At 36.1% G+C, this 22,477-nt stretch overlaps 1 protein-coding gene across 5 annotated transcripts in view; it reads left to right on the top strand.

Moving 5' to 3' along the window:
• SHPRH (SNF2 histone linker PHD RING helicase) overlaps nucleotides 1-22,477 on the top strand; it is an 82,294-nt gene that overhangs the window by 33,558 nt on the left and 26,259 nt on the right. For all 5 annotated transcript variants that reach the window (XR_007133506.1, XM_047769992.1, XM_047769991.1 and 2 more), the window contains 8 exons: nucleotides 6,079-6,167; nucleotides 7,817-7,909; nucleotides 13,146-13,253; nucleotides 14,219-14,361; nucleotides 17,848-18,021; nucleotides 18,322-18,384; nucleotides 19,300-19,525; nucleotides 22,051-22,194. Coding sequence is in view for 4 of the 5 variants with exons in the window: in XM_047769992.1 (XP_047625948.1) it covers nucleotides 6,079-6,167; nucleotides 7,817-7,909; nucleotides 13,146-13,253; nucleotides 14,219-14,361; nucleotides 17,848-18,021; nucleotides 18,322-18,384; nucleotides 19,300-19,525; nucleotides 22,051-22,194 (1,040 nt within the window). In the remaining variant the exon portion in view is untranslated. The remainder of the gene's footprint in view (nucleotides 1-6,078; nucleotides 6,168-7,816; nucleotides 7,910-13,145; nucleotides 13,254-14,218; nucleotides 14,362-17,847; nucleotides 18,022-18,321; nucleotides 18,385-19,299; nucleotides 19,526-22,050; nucleotides 22,195-22,477) is intronic.

Consider the following 22,477-nt stretch of genomic DNA (forward strand, 5'->3'; position numbering starts at 1 on the left):
TCTCGTTAGAATGGCTTAAATTAATTAAACAAATCAGATGCAGGTGAGGATGTGGAAACAATTGGGAATTCTTCAGACACTCTGATAAGAACATAAAATCATAGTTAGCTTTCTATTACTTCATTTACTTAATAGCTTCATTTCCATTATCTCAATGTACTTTTATAGTAAACTTGGAATTAATTCAGTGCTTCTACCTTTCATTCTTTGCAGAAATCATTCATTCTTTGCATGATGCTATTCTAGACTTTTTCATGATAACTTTTCTGGCTATCTTAAGCATTAATTTTTTTTCAAATGTCAATAAATCACTAAGTGCTCTTTTCAACAACTTCAATTTACTATTACATTTGTAATGTAGTAAGAGAGCATATAGTTTTGTAGCTTTTATATTTTAGTGACTCTTGAGAATTCTCTTATAATAATGAGGAAATTGCCGATGTAAGTGTACCTTTTTATAAAGCTACTTTTTTTTTGTCTTTTTGTCTTTTTGTCTTTTCTAGGGCCGCACCTTCGGCATATGGAGGTTCCTAGGTTAGGGGTCCAGTCGGAGCTGTAGCCTCCGGCCTATGCCACAGCCACAGCAACGCCAGATCCGAGCCAAGTCTGCAACCCACACCACAGCTCACGGCAATGCCAGATCCTTAACCCACTGAGCAAGGCCAGGGACCGAACCCGCAACCTCATGGTTCCTAGTCGGATTCATTAACCACTGCGCCATGACAGGAACTCCTATAAAGCTACTTTTAAACCTTTTAAATAGCTTTGGTTTAGATAATTTGACTTTAGTCTTTCTAAGACTGAGTTGAATATAGTCCTTGACATCATGTAAGTATTTCATAATGGTGAAATAATGTACCATTTTAAGCACTTTGGTAATTTAAAATGTTCAAATGCATCTTTATTTCTACATTTCTCACAGTCTGTGTGGTTAGCTCATGGTGTTAGGGCTAGAAAGGCATTTCATGATAAATTCCAGTTCCTTCAACCTTCCCGTAAAGACTACTAATCAATTAGTCTGCTTGGGTACACAGTCATGGAGAAAATTTATAGTTTTTCTTATTTACCAGGTAGCAAGATCTTAAATAAGTCAGTTGCCCAGAAAAATATATGCTTTGGTAGAATACAAGGCAATGGTGGCCCTTCTTTGGTTGTTTGTTCTTCAGCATAACAAAACCAGAATTAGAAAGTCTCTTATTGTCCTGGATACTTGGGTAGAGTAGAAAGTCTCACAGAAGCTGAGTAGAAGAGCTGTAGACAATAGCTAAAAAGGTGAGGCTTCCTGTATGCTCTGGTTGTAGCCCTGTGACCTTGAGTATATTAATCGAGGTTTCTGGATTTGTTTCCTTATTAGTAAAATTAGACAATACCACATACTTCGCCTCTCTTGACTTATTACTCTTAATGTGAAGTGTAGATGCACAGTGAAAACTTTGTAGAAATATACAGAGAAAGAATGATGTTTTTGATTATAAGAATATGAAGTGATCTCAGATTTTTACTTTTCACTCTGTTCACAATGCAAATGTTATCATCAGTAACTAGTAATAAGAGCAAAAGACATAAATTACATATTTCTGAAAAGTTGTTCAAAAATAGCACACACAACTTTGTGAGCAAATGTTCCCTGTAGAACATTCCTAGGAAGTCCTCTGTTTAGCTATCAGGGTTTACGTGTTTGTATTAATAGTCACCATCGTCATCATTGCCATCTCAGTTTGTAAGTGTGCCTGTGACTGTAGTATTCTAGGCGTCAGTCTAAAATCTAAAATGATCTGTGCTTTACAACCCATAGTGAAAGACTAAGTAAGGCAACTTTTAATAGAAAATATTTTTTAAAGCATTGCACTTTCCTTTTTTCAATCTGGAAATATTTAGGCAAAAACTGTAAAATTATGTATCATATATATTACTAGTTTCTCGCAACCTCATATTAATTGCAAGGAATATTTGTGATGATCACAGATTATAGATATGTGTCTTAGTCTTAAAAATACATGAATAATGCATATACTATTTTAAATGTTGTCAGGTCATTAAAATCTAGCCTCATAACTGAGAAATGATCATTTTTCTATAAACATTTTATATTATGCATAACACTTTCTGCTTTTTTTTTTTTTGGACTTTTTAAGGTCATACCTGTGGCACATGGAGGTTCCCAGGCTAGAGGTTGAATCGCAGCTGTAGCTGCTGGCCTATACCATGGTCACAGCAACGCCAGATCCAAACCATGTCTGTGACCTATACCACAGCTCACCGCAACACCGGATCCTTAACCCACTGATCCAGGCCAGGGATCGAACCTGCATTGTCATGGATAACAGATTCGTTTCCACTGAGCCATGACAGGAGCTCCACATAGCACTTTCATATGTATTTTGTTTCATCCTCATAATTACCAATAATTGAGATATTACCATCCCTATGTTATGTGAGAAAATAAGTTCAGAAGGCTTAGTTGCTTTCTCAGGATTATAGCTAATTAAGTGACAGAATTTGCCTTAGATCTTTTTATTTCAAATCAAATATTTAAGTTTTGTTACATTATATCTGCTTCTTTATCAAATAGGTGTTTGTATATTTCAGTATTATACTGTCTATGATAGGTTGAAACTCATCCTCAAACATTTGTAAAATGAAGTAATACGTCACTTGCAGATGGTTACAATAATAAAAATAAATTTCTGATTTCCCATTTTGATTCTAAAACTACATTCCTCATTTTATTCTGTGTTAAGACTCAGAAGCTTAGACAGTATATGAATTTCTTGGCCTTTTTTTCTAGTCTCCTTTTCAGATTTGTTGTCTCTTTTACCCTGCTGCGAAGTTATGCATAAAATGGGAATTGGGAAAAAAGCTTATTTTTCTGATCATTTCCAAGCACTGTTGCACTCTCACAAGATCAGCATGTAGTGGGCTCCTGTGTGGCAAAATGCCATCCTGTGGTGTAACAGGGGATGCATTTCTGATAGTTTCCAGTGCATCCCCACTGTAGTTATTTGTCTGTGGATGGAAGCTATTGCTAATTGTTAAGAGAAATCCCTATTAGAAAGGCCATTACTACATGATATGTCTATTCTTCATTTAATTGTAATTATAAGCTTTATTGTGATGGACGAACTGCTTGAACTGCCTGTGGTTTCCCATCGTTTAACTCGTAGTATGTTAAACAATACACATTTTTAAAATAACATTACCTATTTAACTTTAGTAATCTTTTTTTTTTTTGTCTTTTGTCTTTTCAGGGCCATATCCACGACATATGGAGGTTCCCAGGCTAGAGGTCTGATCGGAGCTATAGCCACTGACCTACGCCAGAGCCACAGCAATACCAGATCCAAGCCACTTCTGCTACCTAAGCCACAGCTCACAGCAACGCCAGATCCTTAACCCACTGAGCAAGGCCAGGAATTGAACCCACAACCTCATGGTTCCTAGTCAGATTCATTTCCGCTGTGCCACAATGGGAACTCCTAACTTCTGTAGTTTAAACTTTTGTAATACAGAAATAAAATAGTGAAAATCCGACTTCTAAAAGAAATCTAAAATTAGTATCAAATTCTAAAAGGATTTGTTTGTATTGTATGCAAACACACACATATATATAATATACAATGCCTATTCTAAGGTCCTCACTGATTATGGTATTAAAGACAGGATATTATTTCAATTTTGTACAGTGTGTACATGGACTTTTTTTTTAGGTATAGAGATGTTGTAGGTTCAGCCTCCTGAGAGAGAAAGCTTTTCTCCTGATCACTTCATAATGCATTTTTCCTTCCTACACATGTTTTTTTTGAAGAAAATTATCTTGGCAATATCAAACCAGTATGGTTTGTTTACCTGGAAATATTAGTGCCATCAAGTGGCAGAGAATGGTATTTCCAAATTTGGCTTAAACTTGTATAGGTTATTGATATATGCATATTCTTGTGTCTTCCCCAGAAAACATGTCCTTTTTTATTAAGCATTTTTTTAAAAAAGGTATTATTGAATATAGTTCAGTTTGAACTGCTTTTATTATAGTCTAGTCATTGTACTTTCTTTAAAAGGTATAGTAATTATGAGGAGAGAGTTATAAAATAAATTGTTTTCCAGAAATGATGGTATAAATATTAATAGAATCCATATGTCTTTTCAAAAGCTTTACAGGAATCTTCAAAGCTAAAAAAAGAGAGCTCATTGTGTGAGGATAATTGTGTTACCCCTGCATTATCATACAACTTTATTATTGTGAAAATAATCTTCTCCTTTATTAAAGTGAATAGAAATTGGACAACTGTAACATACTGTGAAAATGTGTGGAAAGAAAGCTTTGGAAAGAAAGCTTCATGTTGGATAACTGGTACAACTAGATATGTGATATAAAAGCAAATGTTTTGCACAATAATATTAATGTACTTAATGCTGCTAAACTGTACGCTTTTAAAAATGGTTAAAATGGTAAATTTTTATGTATGTTTATCCACAGTAAAACATACATATATATAAAGCCAGCTTTAACAGAGAGAGAACCAACAACAAAATTTACAAAGGTGCATATGTGGAGACCTCATTATTCTTATGAACTAAGTTCTAAATCCACAATATGAATAAAACAAGTTTAAAGTTTTTAAAAAATGCAAGTGTATGTGATCAGGAAAAAAGCTTTTTTTTTCTCAGCAGATGGAAACTATAACATATCTATACCTTTTTTTGTGTGTGCTACATGATTTTGCCATGGTTAGATTTCAGGGTTTTTTTGTTTTTGTCTTTTTGCCATTTTCTTGGGCCGCTCTCGCGGCATATGGAGATTCCCAGGCTAGGGGTCGAATCAGAGCTGTAGCCACCAGCCTACGCCAGAGCCACAGCAACGCTGGATCCGAGCCGCATCTGCAACCTACACCACAGCTCACGGCAATGCCGGATCGTTAACCCACTGAGCAAGGCCAGGGATCGAACCCGCAACCTCATGGTTCCTAGTCGGGTTCGTTAACCACTGCGCCATGACGGGAACTCCAGATTTCAGTTTTAATTGTATGTATAAATGACCAGTTTTGAGTTTTTCTCCAGGCAGCAAATAAGAGAGGTTCCATTATTTAAGCCATTAAAAATGTTTCATCTCTCCTTCATAAAATCTCGTCAAACTTTTTCTAAAAAACTGCTAATACATATTTCGGCTTTGTGAGCTGTAACATCTGTGTGGCAGCTACTAAGCTCTTCTATTGTCATACAAAAGCAGCCGCAGATAGTACATAACAAGTCAGCATGGCTGAGTTTCCGGTACAGCTTTATCGATGGACCCTGAAATTTAATTTCATGTAATTTTCACATTTCACAAAATTTATTCTTTTTAATGTTTTTCAGCTTTTAAAAATCTAAACCATTTTCGGCTTCTGGACCTTAGAAAAATGCAGAGTCCAAAAAGACCCATGGACCATAGTTTGCCAAACTGGGCTTTAATGGATACTTTTTGAATTACTTTATCTGAATGAGCTGCTAATTATGTATAAAAAGTACCCCATAAATTTCAGACTAATTGTGATTTCTGTGACCACAAGTAGAATTCCTGTGTTTTTGAAATGTAGTTTTTTAACTGTAAATAATTCTGGCCTGCTACCAACTAGAACAATATCTATCAGGAAGAGTGTTGAGAATTATATATAGGTTGTCATAGTGTTTTGAATGTTATTTATGAATGCACGTAAGTATCCCAAATTTGTCCTGATTTCACACATCCTAATGACTACTGCTTGGTAGTTATTTAATTAACTTCAGCAAGAAGAAAACCATTTAAGTTAAAAAAGTTAATCCAGAGTTTGTTTTACAATATAATTTTGAAACATTGTATATGATTGGTGTTTTATTCTGTGGAATTAACCACCCCCCCAAAAAAAATGTGCTATCATCAGCTTTTTCACTAAGGCAATCAAATATTAAATATCAAGTTAAATTCATTTTCTTAAAAAGTAAATTAGTGAGTTGTAATTATTGCTATAGTTCTACAGTAGATATTTTTAGATTATAGATGACTAGATGACATTGAGGGCTAAGTACATGATTTTCTTATGCTTTAAATATATTTTGATTATTCAGGTGAATATGCCTTGGCAGCAGAACTGTACAGAGAAGTGTTGCGTTCATCCGAGGAACACAAGGAAAAACTCAAAACTGATTCACTGCAAGTAAGTAAAAACCAAACAGTTTCAAAGTATTTGCTTTTTACAAAATAATTTTTCTGACTATTTAAGAGGACAAAGGGTAACAAATGGACCAAGTTATAATTATTGGGGATGAAGCTTGGAATTCAGGTTCTTTTGCTAAGTACCCAAGGTGATTTATATATACACAAAAGCTTGAGAATCACTAGTGTTGTGTCTGCTCAGGCAAGTATTGTCTACATGGCTGACTAGGTAAGTGTAACTTACATTAGAAAAGCAGCTCAAAATATTTGTATTTCAGAGTCCCAGGTGAGGCTTCTTTTTTACCATTCAGATTCTAGACCTTGGGACCTAATGATTACCTGTGCCTCAGCAGGTATTAGGAGGAGTGTATGGGGACGAGGGGAGAGGAGAGAAAATTAAATACAAGTCTACTTTTATTATGCGTGGATAAGGATTTCACAAGGTCTGGACCTTAAGCAAATGTGTTACCTCATGAAAGAAGGAGGGAGTACAAAGATATTGTGCTCCTGAATAAAGGGAACAAAAGTAGGGCAGGTAAGTTCAATATGCCTGAGTTCAAGAAGGAAGGGTAAGCTGTCAGCCTGGTTCTTGCCTTTGAGTCACAGTAACGCCACTTACTGACAAAGCTTGGCCACCAAATGTCTTGCTCTTTCCAGTCAGATTAGCTACTGCTCTGTTGGGATAAAATGTGTAAGGGGATGGAGAGAGATAAGTATCCCCACCACCACCCCAGCCCAATCCACCACATTGTTCAGAAAGCAACAGAAGTCCGCTCCCACAAGTGCACACAGAGGAGAGGAGCTGAGTTTCTGCCATTTTATTATCTATGAAGGCATGATAGAAAGACCTAAGACATTTGAGATAACTCTTCAAAACTTGACTCTACAAAGATCTGTACTGTGGCCTGTAATTCATGGCCAGAGTAACCCTTCATGGTCTCCAATCACTAGCACCAAATCAGATCTTTCCCAATCATCCTTTAGCATCTTCCTAAATAAAGACTCAAATTAGACAGACACTATTTCACTCTATTTTTTCTCATAACCCTTGACTCCAAAGGGAGCCTCAAACAGTGGGATGTCTGTCTTATATTTAATAAAGAGATTTAAGATGGCGTTTTCTTCTTTATTCTACACCATCTTCACTTCCGTTCCTCCCCTTTTCAGTGCTTAAGTTCAAGAGATCCAGATCCAGATCCTGTTTTCTTAGGTATTTCATTATCCTTGTTTTTATCACAGTATAATTGATAGGCTCATCCAGATTCATCTCCTAGGAGAAGAGAAATCAGGTCTATGCGGTCAGCCTTTCTGCTTTACTAGATTTACATGGCATACTCATATTTCCCCACAGAGACAAATGCATGTATAAGAGAAATTTATCTATATTACCTACTCTGTTAAATACATAGACATGTTTCATGAGACTATATTTTTAATCTAAAAATTTGTGTCGTTATGAATTAACATAATTACCATGAAACTCAGCTGGTTTTCTCTGAGAAAGTTAATATTCAAATTGTTTTAGAAAAGTATTTGGTGGTTCCATCTTCAGTGTGGAATTAGTGCTCTGTATGCCTTAGTAATAGTAGATTTTCCCTGTACAGTTCACTGCATTGGCTGTCATAACAGTTGCCTTTTGTGTGTTTGTAGAGGCTTCATGCTACCCATAACTTGATGGAACTGTTGATGGCCAAGCACCCAGGGATACCTCCTACCCTGAGAGATGGCAGGCTTGAAGAAGAGGTAATTATTACTTTTTTCATTCAGTCTATAGAAGAAGTTTTTTTAAGACTTCATGCTCCACCTAAATGATACGTCCTAGGACATATGAAGGTAACCATGTTTTCTTGCACCTTTGGTGTTCCAAACTGCTCTGGTGACTTTGGGTGGCATAGAATACTGTGACTCCAAACTCTTTTGTTTCTCTGATGATCTGCTTACAGCTATATGATAAGTGCTCATTGTAGATATTATGGCTGTTGGCTATTCAACAGCATAGGATATAAATAAACAGCAAATTAAAGGAGGTAATTGTTGATCTTGTGACAAAAGATGTAATAAAAATAAAAAGTTTTGTACTTTCTTCACATTTCTGCATCTTATTTAAGGCAATAAGTAAACTCAGATTTTCACTGGTATTTCTTATGTCCTCTCAAAGAGGTTCCCTCTGCAATGAGTATTCCTTCTCATTGAGAAAGAGTGATATTATAAATTCTTATTAATATGCCTGTTATGCCAATTCCCCATGGATTTTTGCCTTGTTAAAGATCTAAGAGAGATGGCAAACCTGAAAGCAAGAGTAGTGGTTATGTATGATATGTTGTTATATGTTGGAACCTATAAACAGAGCTTTTATTTGAATCAATAGGATAAACAATGATATTATATAATTATGTACAGCCCATTCTTTTTTTTTTTTTTTTTGGTCTTTTTTAGGGCCGCACCTGATATATAAGGTTCCCAGACTAGGGGTCTAATCGGAGCTGTTACTGCCAGCCTATGCCACAGCTATGGCAACGCCGGATCCTTAACCCATTGAGCAAGGCCAAGGATCGAACCCACAACCTCATGGTTCCTAGTTGGATTCATTTCTGCCACGCCACGACAGGAACTCCAAGCCCATTCTTAATGCTAGAGAGAAGTCTAAGTGTTGGAAATTTTCAAGTGAAATTTTATTCCCAAGCATCTAATCCTTATGTATATTCAGTCACTCTGTTTAAATGTCTTCAGTGACAAGAAGCTCTCTGGGAAGCAGTCCTAGTAGCAGACAGCACTAATGACCAATTAGTTATAGCTGGGATTTTAATAAAAATGGAAGGTTGTGACAGGAAAGGGGAAAGTGCATCATGAGGAGGAGGGTTCATACTATTGTAGATGTATTCCCAAGGAGACTTTATTACTTTGCCTAATGCTCATGGTATTTGAAGCCACAGTATTTCAAAGTGGATAAGATCTGAGAAATCTAATTCAACCCACCGCCTTTTGCAAATGAAGTAACTGAAGCCTAAAGAAGTCAAATGCCTAGTTGAAGGAGATGTATCTATTTGGTTGACCTAATGAAATTGCCATTATTGGTAAGTCAAAAATGGTTTAGTGTTGGCAATTTCATATGGCTCTACCCACTACTCACTGGAAGCATTGGAATTTCCAGTTTAGCAGTCTTTCCACTTTTTCTCCCACTATCCCATGTTGCCTCTGATCCCCTCTATTCATTCATAAAATAGTTCCAAAAGTTCAGTTAAGTATTTCAGTAAAATGGATGAAAGTGAAGAATTTTCCTATGTTTCCTAATGGAAACTTATAAGAATAAAATTTTTCAGTACTAGAGTTCCCATCATGGCTTAGTGGGTTAAGAACCCAATAGAGTATCCATGAGGATGCAGGTTTGATCCTTGGCCTTGCTCAGTGAGTTAAGAATCTGGTGTGACTGCAAGCTGCAACGTAATGGATGTAGCTCAGATACGGCATTGCTGTGGCTGTGGAGTAGGCTGAAATCCAGGTGCAGCTCCATTTCAGCCCCTAGCCCAGGAATTTCCAAATGCTGTAGTGTGGCCCTAAAAAGAAAAAAAAAAAGTCATTACTTCTAATACTTGCAAATAATGTGATGCTTTTGGTCCTGAAAAGTTGAAAAGGAAACAAATTTTAAATCCTTGTTATATTAATCTTCTAGGGCTGCCATAACAAAAATACCACAGACCAGGTGGCTTAAAGAACATAAATTTTATTTATCACACTCATGGTGGTCTGGAAGAATTATTATTGTTAAAATTCCCATGCTACCAAAGCAAAATCCAGGTTCAATGCAATCCCTGTCAAAATCCCCAATAGTATTTTTCATGGAAATAGAAAAAGCATTCCAAAAATTTGTGTGAAACCAGAAAAGACCATGAATAACCAAAGCAATCTTGAGAAAGAAGAACAAAGGTACAAGCATCATGCCCTGGTTTCAAACCATATTGTAAAACTATAGCAGTTAAAACAGTATGGTGTTGGAGTTCCCGTCATGGCTCAGTGGTTAACAAATCCAACTAGGAACCATGAGGTTGTGGAGTTCAATCCCTGGCCTCACTCAGAGGGTTAAAGGTCCGGCATTGCTGTGAGCTGTGGTGTAGGTTGCAGATGCGTCTTGGATCTGGCATTGCTGTGACTCTGACGTAGGCCAGCGGCTACAGCTCTTGTTACATCCCTAGCCTGGGAGCCTCCATATGGCACAGGTGTGACCCTAGAAAAGACAAAAAAAAAACAAAAAAAAAAACTAAACTGTATGGTGTTGACATAAAAGCAGGCACATAGATCAGTGGATCAGAACAGAGAGAGCCTAGAAGTAAACCCACCCATACATGGTCAATTAATTTAAAAAAGGGGAACCACGATTATACAATAGGGAAAGGACAGTCTCTTTTTTTTAATTGAAATATAGTTTATTTACAATATTATATTAGTTTCAGACATATAGCATAGTGATTCCATATTTTTAAAATTATACTCCATTTTAAGTTGTTATAAGATAATGGCTATAATTCCATTTGCTCTATAATATATCCTTGTTGCTTATCTGTTGTATACACAGTAGTTTGAATATGTTAAATCCCTAACCCTAATTTGAACCTCTCCCCTCCCCTCTTTGCTTTGGTAACCACAAGTTTTTTTCCTACATTTGTGAGTCTGTTTCTGTTTTGCATATACATTTATTTGTATTATTTTTTAGATTCCATATAAGTGATATATAAATTGTCTTTCTCTGTCTGACTTGTTCACTAGGTATAATATTCTCTTGGTCCATCCATGTTTCTGCAAATGGCAGAATTTTATTCTTTGTTTATGACTACTGAATAATATTTCATTATAAATATATACCATATCTTCTTTATCCATTTACCTCTTGACTGGCAGTTGGTTGTTTCCTTGTCTTGGCTATTGAAAATAGTGCGGCTATGAACATTGGGGTGCATGTATCTTTTCTAACTAGTGTTTTAGGATTTTTTCCAGCTATATAACCAGGAGTGCAATTACTGAATCCTGTGTTCTATATTTCATTGTTTGAGGAACATCTGTACTGTTTTCCTTAGTGGCTGCACCAGTTTACATCCCCACCAATGGTATGCAAGTGTTCCCTTTTCTTCACATTTTCTCCAGCATTTGTAGACTTTTTGATGATAGCCATTCTGACATGTGTGAGATATCTTCTTGTATGATTTGCATTTCTCTAATAATTAGAAATGCCAAGCATCTTTTCATGTGCTTGTTAGCCATCTCTATGTCTTCTTTAGCAAAGTGTCTACTCAGGTCTTCTGCACATTTTTCGGTTGGGTTGTTTGTTTATTTGATATTGAATTGTAGGAGCTATTTATATATTTTGAATATTAACCCCTTATTGAGGGTTTAGATGTTAATGCCTCATCAGGAAGTTAAAAAATAGGCAGAGGATCTGAATAGACATTTTTCCAAAGACCTTCAGACAGCCATCAGGTATATGAAAAGGTGTTCAGTATCACTAATTATCAGGGAAATGCAAATCAAAACTGCAATGAGATATATCACTTCACACCTACTAGAGTAGCTGTTGTCAAAAAGATAAGACATAAAAAGTGTCAATGAGGATGAGGAAATAGGGGACCCTTGTGTACTGTTGATGAAGATATAAATTGGTATAGCCACTATGGAAAATAATATGAAGCTTCCTCCAAAATCTAAAACTAGAGTTACAGTGTTGTTCAGCAACTCCACTACTGGATAGTTATCCAAAGAAAACTAAAACACTAACTTGAAAAGATATATATACCTCTATGTTCATTGAAACATCAATTATAATAGCTAAGATATGGAAACAACCTAAATGTTCATTGACATGTGAACGGATAAAGAAGATGTCATATACATGAAACATTATTTATCCACAAAAAGGAATGAAACCTTGCCATTTGTAACAACATGGATGGACCTTGAGGGTATTATGTGCTAAGTGAAATAAGTCAGAGAAAGATAAATACTGTGTGATTTCTCTTATGTGTGGAATCAAAAAAAAAAAAAGAGAGAGAGAGAGAAAGGGAGGGAGGGAGGCGAAAGAAAGTAGGAAGGGAGGAAGAAAAGAAAGAAAGGAAAACCATGCTCATAGACAAGAGACCACACTGGTAGTTTTAAGATGTAGGGGTTAGGAGTGGGAGAAATGGGTAAACTGTTGGGGGTTTTTTGGTTTAAATAAATTGAATTTAACTATTTTTAATTTTAAAAAATTTACTTCTCACAGTTTTGGAGGCTGGCAGTCTAGGAGGTGTCAGGATTGGTTCCTCCTGAGAAGTCTCTCCTTGGCTTGCAGATAGGTGGCTGCCTTCTCACTGTGTCCTCACATGGCCTTTTCTCTGTGTGCTTGTATCCCTGGTGTCTTTCCTTTTAAGGACACCAGGCATAATTGAGTTAGGGCTCTCCCCTCATCATTTAACTACATTTACTCATTTAATTGCTTTCTTAAGACCCTGTCTCCAAATACAGTCACACTGGGGGCTAGGGCTTCATCATATAGATTTTGGGGAAACAGAATTCAGTCTATAAAATCTGTATTAATGTATATTCTCCTGTATTTTTTCTAAACCAGAGTAATTCCAGGAAGTTACAATAACTGAATCAGATAAGAAATTCTGAAAGGTACCCTTGCTTTGCCTCATAGTTTGAAACATTACTGCTCTTCTCTCTTTTTTTAATTAAAAAAATGGAAATTAGAAATTTGGGGAGCAAATTCTTAGAATTTATTAGATTGTATGACTTAACCGATAAATGTTAAGTGAGGGTGACTTACGGTGAAGTGTCTTCAATATACATCTTTGGAATTTCTAGCATGGCTTTAATGTTCTCTCCAGTACACTTGTAGAGTTTTATGCTTAAATCAAATTGAGGCTTTAAATAAATAAAACAAGCTCATCTTAACTAAATTATTTTTTAGACCTGGAGTGAAAGTTTATACTTGTTTCCTGTTTCAACACAGGCCAAACAACTGCGAGAGCATTATATGAGCAAGTGCAATACAGAGGTTGCTGAAGCACAGCAAGCTTTGCTGCCTGTGCAGCAGACCATACGTGATCTCCAGAGAAAGGTATGGCCACAGTGTAACTTTCCTTACTTGGGCTTGTCTCCATGTAGCATTTTGGTTTTTGTTCTGTTCTGGGGAGAAACTTGAACTTTCCTATTCATCTCAGAATTCTTAGCGCCTAATATGGTACCTGGGCCACAATAAAAGTTTATTTGCTGTTAATGGTGTTTATTGATTAAATGAACAGATGCATAGGTAAATCACCCATTTTTAAAGTTATTCTCTTTTGTTTCTTTTAAGCTATAATGGGCTTCCTCATAACAAGTTGTCTTTTGAAGAAAGTAGAGACTTCCATAACCTATTTTGATCTTAGATATATGTTTCTAAAATCTCTTCTTTTAAGATGTCAGAACATTATTAGAGCCACAGGTATTTTTCTTATGGAATACGTGCCACTTGTCGTTTCTAAAATATCTTTCATGAAATCAGTAGCAGAGCCTAAAGAGGAGGCTATGCAGAGTACACTGTGTTTTAGTTTCCAATCTTTACCAGTTATTCCCCATTTTATTCTTCCTGAGTCATTAGTTATTTAGTATTTAGGCATTTAATTTTACTAGTTATTATAGATTATTCATTGAGTAGAATCTGGTTCGATTAGTTGAAGATAAGCATAATGTCTTTTTTTATTATTCTGAGAAAGAAACCTGTTACCTTTTCATATAGATAGAACGAGTACTGAATTTTCATTTTGGTATAGTATTTTTAGCACAGCTTTATTATACAGGTACATTCAACAAATTTTCACTCATCCAGAGTAGTTAGGAAACAAGTGTTCTCTTTAATTACATATGCAAAAGTTATACTCATCCATTGTGTATGGAGTATGTATACTTTTTCTCCCCACTATTGTAATTCCCTTGAGAATGGCATTTATTGCTTCCTTTGGATTTTTCACAGAACGCTTTCTAGTGATAGAAACACAGTGAGTACTAAAAAAAATTAATTGATTAGTTGTTGTCTGTTTACAGATTTATTCTAATTCTCCTTGGTGGCTGAATGTGATCCACAGAGCAATAGAATTTGGTATTGAAGAAGAGCTTGTTCAAAGAGTGCGAAATGAAATAACCAGCAACTACAAGCAACAAACTGGCAAGCTTTCTATGTCAGAGAAGTAAGAAAATATTACAAATTAGAATAATTATATGAGTAATCACCCCAAATATTCAGATGGCTTGATATTAAAAGTTACAATTAAATATCAGAACATATAGTTACAAACATCTGGATCTTACATATCATTAAGAGTCTATTTCAAACCAAAACATAAGTGTAAGTCTAAAAGGGAAACCTTTTTTTCGATATATTAGTCACTTTAAAGTGTTCTCTTTTTAGTGCTTTTTTTTTTTTTTGTATTCCTTATAATCTACTTAAAGCATTTTCTTTGTATGTTTGTTGGACAAAATTGTTTAAGGCCACCTTAAAGCAAATTTTTGAAATAGACTTTGTTTCGGAGAATTTTGGCCTTGGGGTAAGGCATTCATATTTCCCTGTGTGATTCACTTGCTGAGAGCTAAGTTCATAGCGCCACAGTGGCCCAGGTTTTATATTGTCGAGCTGTCTGCTTTGTCTTCCCCATCTTCTCATCAACACTCCCCATTCTCTGGTAAGTTGGACTTGAGGTATAAACGAATCATTCTTATTAAGAAACAAATTTACTCTTTATCAAAAGTACCTTCAGTGGTTTAACCCAAAGGAATTGGGTGTGGGGGAATTAGGTATTTTGGCAGAACTGTTGATTGTGGGTAGAGGAAAAGAGAAAGGATCTTTATTGGATCACATTCCAGTATCAAGTCAGCCTTGGGATTAAAGTTGGTTTTCAGTGAAAAATTCAGTGTGGAAATATCTTTGGTTTTTTTGTTTGTTTGGTTTTTTTTTTTGGTTTTTTGGTTTTTTCATTTGTTTTATATTTTTAGGGCCGCACCCGTGGCATATGGAAGTTCCCAGGCTAGGGGTTGAATCGGAGCTGTAGCTGCCGGCCTACACCACAGCTTCAGCAACACCAGATCTGAGCTGCATCTGCAACCTACACCACAGTTCACAACAATGCTAGATCCTTAACCCACTGAGCGAGGCCAGGGATCAAAACTGTCCTCAAGGATATCAGTCAGATTCATTTCTGCTGAGCCACGATAGGAACTCCTCTTTGAAATGTTTTAAAATGTTTTCACTTGCTCTTCTAAAAACTTTTCCAAGTATCTACTAACACACTAAAGAGAGAATACTGCATTTTTCTTGTGTCCTTATCAACTTGGATGTACCTTATACTGTATCTTTTTCACCATACAGAATCCGATGGGCTTCTCATTTCTGAAATATATGCAGTACATTATGCTTTTGAGTACATTTCCCTTTTTCCCTGTTAAGCCCAAGAATCGCTGTTCCAGGATAAGTTGTCATTTAAGTCATGATTCGTTTTATCCAGTTTTAAAGCTATTTCCTAACGTATTCTGCCAGCATTGTGGAATCAGCTGATAAAAAAAAAAAATGCATATCTTGAATTTTTTTTCTTAAATCATACAGAAACTATTTTTAAAAGTTGTAAATCCTCATATTAGAACATATCCCCTATTAAATGTTTTGAAGTCCCAGAGCTGTAAAGGACCAATAAAAAACATAGAACATAACACAATCATGATTTTAAAAAAACATTAGACATAAAGAGAAAGTAATAAAACATTTTTAAAGTTAATATTTTTATATTATATATATTCAGAGATGAGCTTAACATTGCTATTCTGTTTTTTAATGAGACTGAGATCTCAAAACCCAAACTACTTATATTTGCTTATTAATGATTCTTGGAAAAGGCTATGTAGCTTCATGATTAAGAGTATAGGCAGGTTCTCAAGCCAGACTTCCTGTGTTCATATCTCAACTCTGTCACTTATTAGCTTATGACCTTGGGAAAGTTATAAGCTCTCTGTGCCTTAATTTCTTGTCTGTAATACCACACAGCATTTTTGTGAGGATTAGTAAATTAATATTTATGAAGTACTTACTTAAAATAGTATCTACCATTCAGAGTGATGTTTGAGTTGTATATTATTGTTTTCTTCTGTTTCATTTAAAGGACCTGCAATAGAGAACATCATTAAGATTTGTTCAATGCTAATCCATGATAATATTATTCAGCCCCTGCTCATATGCTCAGATATGAGTTACTGGAGAGATTTTTTTCCAAAAACCACTTCTTCCCACTGTTTCAAAATTTAATTTTTGAAAAGCAATCTAAATTTCTAAGTTACAATTAAAAAGATTTGAGAAGTGTTGACATCTAACCTAATTTTGTTTGAGTATATCTGTCAATTTTTTTAGAAGTTACTAAGCAGCTACTCTGTGTCTATTACATAGGTTTTTCTTAAAAGATGTAATCCCTCTAAAAGTCAGCTTAATGAGAAGACAAGAACCATAAATAAACTCCATGGACAGAAAGCAGCAGATTAGTATTGTGAAATATTGGGGAAGGCTTTTAGAAAGGAGAGCAGGCTCTTTTGAACAATTTGCAGAGAGTGGCGTATGGCATTTTAGGGAAAAGAAGGATGTACTCTTAAAAAGCAAACAAGTCTTCTGCATATTTTCCATTTTTTAAATTTCTTATTATTCCAGGCTTCTTTTTCCTTTCATAAATCCACATACACACATCCACAATTTTTTTTTCTTGGCCCATTTCATTTATAATTTATCAAAATGCTTAAGAGCATTGTGTTTGGGTTTGACTTCTCACTCTGCCACCTAATAATAACTTTGTAACTTTAATGAAATTACTTTAATTCATTCAACTTCACCTACAATGTGTGGGCACAATGGAATCTATTGAGGCTGTGCAGAAATGCTTGGCAAAGTGCCTGGCATTTAATAAATGCTTAATAAAATGCATATATGTATATATAATTCCCTTGTAATATAGAATATAACTCTTGGCTCCTTTTCTTTTTTCTTTTTTTCCTTTTAAGGCCACACCTGCGGCCTGTGGAGGTTCCCACTCTAGGTGTTGAATCAGAGCTGTAGCTGCTGACTTACACCACAGCCACAGCAACACAGGATCTGAGCCACGTCTGCGACCTACACCACAGCTCATAGCAATGCTGGTTCCTTAACCCAAAGAGCAAGGCCAGGGATTGAATCTGCATCTTCATGGATGCTGGTCAGATTCATTAACCATTGAGTCATGACGGGAATGCCATTGGCTCCTTTTCTTCTCAATTTTCTCTTTTCTTTTCATCTGGCAGTCACCCCTCCACATAGAACATGGATGTCAGGAGAGCCGTCTGTGGTCAGTCAGCATTAGAAGGAATGTGGCAATCCTGATCTTTCAGAAACAGCGGAGACAGAGATAGGTTTCGCATACCATTTCTCAGTTCCAAGGACAGAAACTAGTAGGATTCTTTGTTACCTTTTATAGTAGACAATCCAATGTTGTTATCCCTTGCTTTATAGTAGATACCAATTGAATACACTCCTAAGGTAAACTCCCTCAGATGTGACTAGTGAAACGTTGCACAGTTTGTTCAATGCCTTGCCAGCCACTTTCTTAATCTTTAGGAAACTGACCTACTATTTTTTTTCTTTGTTTTGTGGTGCTGGTGATGGAAATCAGGTTCCATGACTGCAGAGGTCTTCAGTTCTTACTTACAACACAAATGGAAGAGCTAAGTAAGTTCCAGAAGCAAGTAAGGGAGGCTGTAAAAAATCTGGAGGGACCTCCATCTCGTCATGTTATTGAATCTGCAACAATTTGCCATCTCCGACCAGCCAGACTTCCTCTCAACTGGTAGGTAGTGGGAGAAATCATATCATGAAATGGCATCCTTCTGTTGAGCTGGATTTCTTCTGAGAGAAAAAGCAGTGGCTTCCACAATAAAACTTTTTTCATTTGAATTCAGACAGAAGTAGAGATATATTATTAATCTAATTTTAAAAACAATTTCTCTAGGACCACCTACTAAAGACCATGTAATGACATACCTATTGTAGAGAAAATGTGAAGTATAAAATATTAAGTCTCTTTTAGATGTTACCTGATTGCTGGTTATGTTTTTGAATATTTCTCTGATAATTTCTTCTTTTCCAGCTGTGTCTTTTGTAAGGCTGATGAATTGTTCACAGAGTACGAATCAAAGCTGTTTTCTCACACGTAAGTTCTCTGATTATTTCCCATCAGGAAAATGAAACATTTTATAAGACTTGGTGTTTTAATTTATGGGACTATCTTTTACTCACAGTAACATTTCTTTTTTTTTTTTTTCTTACTAAATCAGTTTAGCAAATTTTAGCATTTAATCACTTAGCATTCTCAGTTTCACCTGCAGAGGTTACCACCAAATGCTAATGTCATGTAGAAGTGAGTAATGTAGTAATGAGGAATAATTTAGGGGAGAACACAGACGCTTAAGTCTTTGGACTCAAATCCCTCCCATTATTGTGGGCAAGTTACTTCTCTAAGCCTCGGTATCCTCATTTGTAAAATAAAGACAGTAATGACACTTACCTCAATGAGCTTTTTGTGAATATTAAATAAGAAAATGCACAGCACTGTTTAGCATAATGTTTGATACATGGTAGGTAGTCTATAAAGTGTTAGCTGTCATTATTAACACACTTTTTCCAATACAAATTTGAAGTTTTCATCCTTGTGTTAGGAATTAAGCTACTTAGTACATATAACTGTGGTATTAGCAAAATTATCCCTTTTTTACTAACACAGAAATTGAGAAAAAGCTAAATTCTGATTGCCTCAGGAAAAAAAAAAGAAATTGATAGTGAATGTTTAGATTATCTTGTGGTTATTGTTTTGTTTTTTCTTGCATAGATGATAGTAGTGGTAATTTGTGTTTTGTAATATTTTAATTCCCAGAGAAAGATATTAGCCTGGAATTTATAGCCATTTTTTATTATGCTAGAAAGACTTGCAAGTACAATCTTACAGACATGACATTGAAAGTTGATGGAATTTTTTTGACCTTGCTTTCCTACTAGCTCTGCCGATAGGATTTTATAATACTTGTTACCCACTGCCAGTTATTGTTGCTTTGTTCTCAAACGTCTTCAGAGTCAAAGGCCAGACAGCAATATTTGAGGAGATGATAGAAGATGAAGAAGGGCTGGTGGATGATCGAATACCTACCACTAGTCGCGGCCTGTGGGCAGTAAGTGAGACAGAGCGGTCCATGAAAGCTCTGCTGTCATTTGCAAAGTCACATAGATTTGATATTGAATTCATTGATGAAGGAAGTACTTCAATGGATCTCTTTGAAGCTTGGAAGAAGGAATATAAGGTATTTTAAAACTTCCTTCCAGTATTAAAAATTCACCTTACATTAATTACTACGTTCCTTTTGCTCTCTTCAGTTTCTGAAAATCTGCTTTAGAGACTTGAAGTGTTGGAATTTATCTTTCCCTAAAATGTAGCAATTGTAATGATGAGTAATAAATATAGTAATACTGTAAGGAATGTCTGTTTATTAAATTACCAAAAGAAAATCATTATTAAAATGAAATTTACATAAAACTTTTTTTTTTGGTCTTTTTGCTATTTCTTTGGGCCGCTCCCGCGGCATATGGAGGTTCCCAGGCTAGGGGTCGAATCGGAGCTGTAGCCACCAGCCTACACCAGAGCCACAGCAACGTGGGATCCAAGCCGCGTCTGCAATCTACACCACAGCTCACGGCAACGCTGGATCGTTAACCCACTGAGCAAGGGCAGGGACCGAACCCGCAACCTCATGGTTCCTAGTCGGATTCGTTAACCACTGCGCCACGACGGGAACTCCTACATAAAACATTTATTTAGCTATGAAAGTGTATAATTTTAGTGTTAGCTTGATCTCACACTGCTATTCTGTGAAATTAGAATATGGTTTTATTTTTTGCTTTGATTCGCTTTTGCTCTGTGAATAACAACCAAACATCAACAACTGTGGTGATTAGAGAACAAAGCAAATGTTTCTCGACATACAAGACTGGAAACCATTGCAATTAACAATGCCCAAAGGGACCCTTCACATTTATACTTTAATAGTCTCATCATATTATAACTCTACTTGAGACGAGATTCCAGAATTCATTAATTTTTAATTACTTTCTATATGTGGATTTTTTAATCTCTTATCATACTTTGCAAGTGAGATGGGTGAGGGAATGAAAGAAGTGGGTTTTTATTTATAATGTTATAATTCCACTTGATATTTTTTAGTTTTTTTTTTTCTTTTAGTTTTTATTCTGATTTTTTTTTTTTTGTCTTTTTGGCATTTCTTGGGCCGCTCCCGCAGCATATGGAGGTTCCCAGGCTAGGGGTCGAATCAGAGCTGTAGCCACCAGCCTATGCCAGAGCCACAGCAACGCAGGATCCAAGCCGTATCTGCAACCTACACCACAGCTCACGGCAACGCCAGATTGTTAACCCACTGAGCAAGGGCAGGGATCGAACCTGCAACCTCATGGTTCCTAGTCGGATTCGTTAACCACTGCGCCACGACGGGAACTCCTGTTTTTTTAGTTTTTTCATCTAAAGTTGTTGCCTTTTAAAGCAGGATAAAAATTTCTTTCTGTCAAGAAAGAGAAGCTATACTGTCTATAATATTCATATATTTGATAAATTGAGGGATGATACTTCTATAGAATCAAAGTCATGGTTCATAATAATTCTTTTCTTTTCACATTGCTATTCGAAAAGCAGAAGCACATTGACCCAATTACAGCAAGTCATGGAAGAAGACAGTACTTTATACCGTGTTGTCTTGCCCCTACATTCTTTCCTTGAGTTCAGTTTAGCCTCATGCTCTGTGTCACAGGAATGCTTATCATTCAGTTCACCCAGATCTTTGTGCATTTTTTGTCTATACTGTTGCAGACTAAACCCTTTTACAGCAGTATAAATGAATGAGCTACTGCTACTCATATCAATTGCTAACTCAGAGCAATATGTTTTCTTCATAATAAAGAAAGCCTATTAAAAATTTTATACATATAGAAGTTCCTGTCGTGGCTCAGTTGTTAACGAATCTGGCTAGGAACCATGAGGTTGCAGGTTCGATCCCTGACCTCTCTCAGTGGGTTAAGGATCTGGCGTGCTGTGGCTGTGTGTAGGCCAGTGGCTATGGCTCTGATTAGACCCCGAGCCTGGGAACCTCCATGTGCTGTGGGTGCGGCCCTAAAAAGACCAAAAAAAAAAAAAAATTTATATAGATTCATACCATTTTAATGAATTTCAGAAACATAAAATAACAGATTGTTAAGTAGGTGTGGATTCATATAACCCCAGTGAAAAGTATGGAATTATAAGTCCAGTTCAGAATAGTAGTTACTGCATTATTAGGGGCTGAAGGAAGACTGTATAAGGAAAGAGAGTGATGCAGTTGAGAAAGAGCACAGGAGTTGGTATTATTCTCTTAAATTGGATGATAGGTACTCGGTTGTGTGTTTTGGTATTCTCATTATCATATATACATATTATTTTGAATATGTAAAATACTTTATAATAAAAATATTTCTTTAAAAAATAAAGCAGAGAGTGCACCAGTCTAGTATTATATAATGATCTTTGGTCCTAACCAAGAAATCTTGAGGTATGCTGTTCCTAAGATTCTGAAGAGTCAATCCACTGTAGCATCATGTGGAGATTATTCAGCCACACTTCTGCATCCCAAAAAATGGCCCAAGAATTGCTTGAACCTTAGACCATTAATGAAAAAAACTGTATATGACTTAAGACCTCAGTGAAGACTCTTGACCAAGGCACATCTTGGTAGTTTAGCCAGTTTTACATGCATTACCACTGCCTCTTTCCTTTCTGTTCCTCCAGTTGCTTCATGAATATTGGATGGCTCTGAGGAATCGTGTGTCTGCTGTTGATGAACTTGCAATGGCTACAGAACGACTAAGAGTACGCGATCCCAGGGAGCCAAAGCCCAATCCACCGGTTCTTCATATCATTGAACCACATGAGGTAATTTGCAAGTGAACCACAGAAAAGAGCACAGCAAATAGATGTCACAAAAATCCCAAGATCCACAGAAGAGAAAGAGGGCAGTGATGACCCCAATAAGCAAGTATTTCATATCTACTCTTAGTTTGAGCCATATGAGGTCATTTGTTTTTATAAGATAAGCAGTTTCATGCCTAATACATGCTTAGCATTAACTCTTTTGGTGCATTTGCACATTTGTTTATCTCCATATTGCACATTCATCTATTCTTGAGCACCTTCTGTGTCCTAAAACCTAAAGATA

The sequence above is a fragment of the Phacochoerus africanus genome, chromosome 2, assembly GCF_016906955.1.
Source record: "Phacochoerus africanus isolate WHEZ1 chromosome 2, ROS_Pafr_v1, whole genome shotgun sequence".
Classification (NCBI taxonomy): domain Eukaryota; kingdom Metazoa; phylum Chordata; class Mammalia; order Artiodactyla; family Suidae; genus Phacochoerus; species Phacochoerus africanus.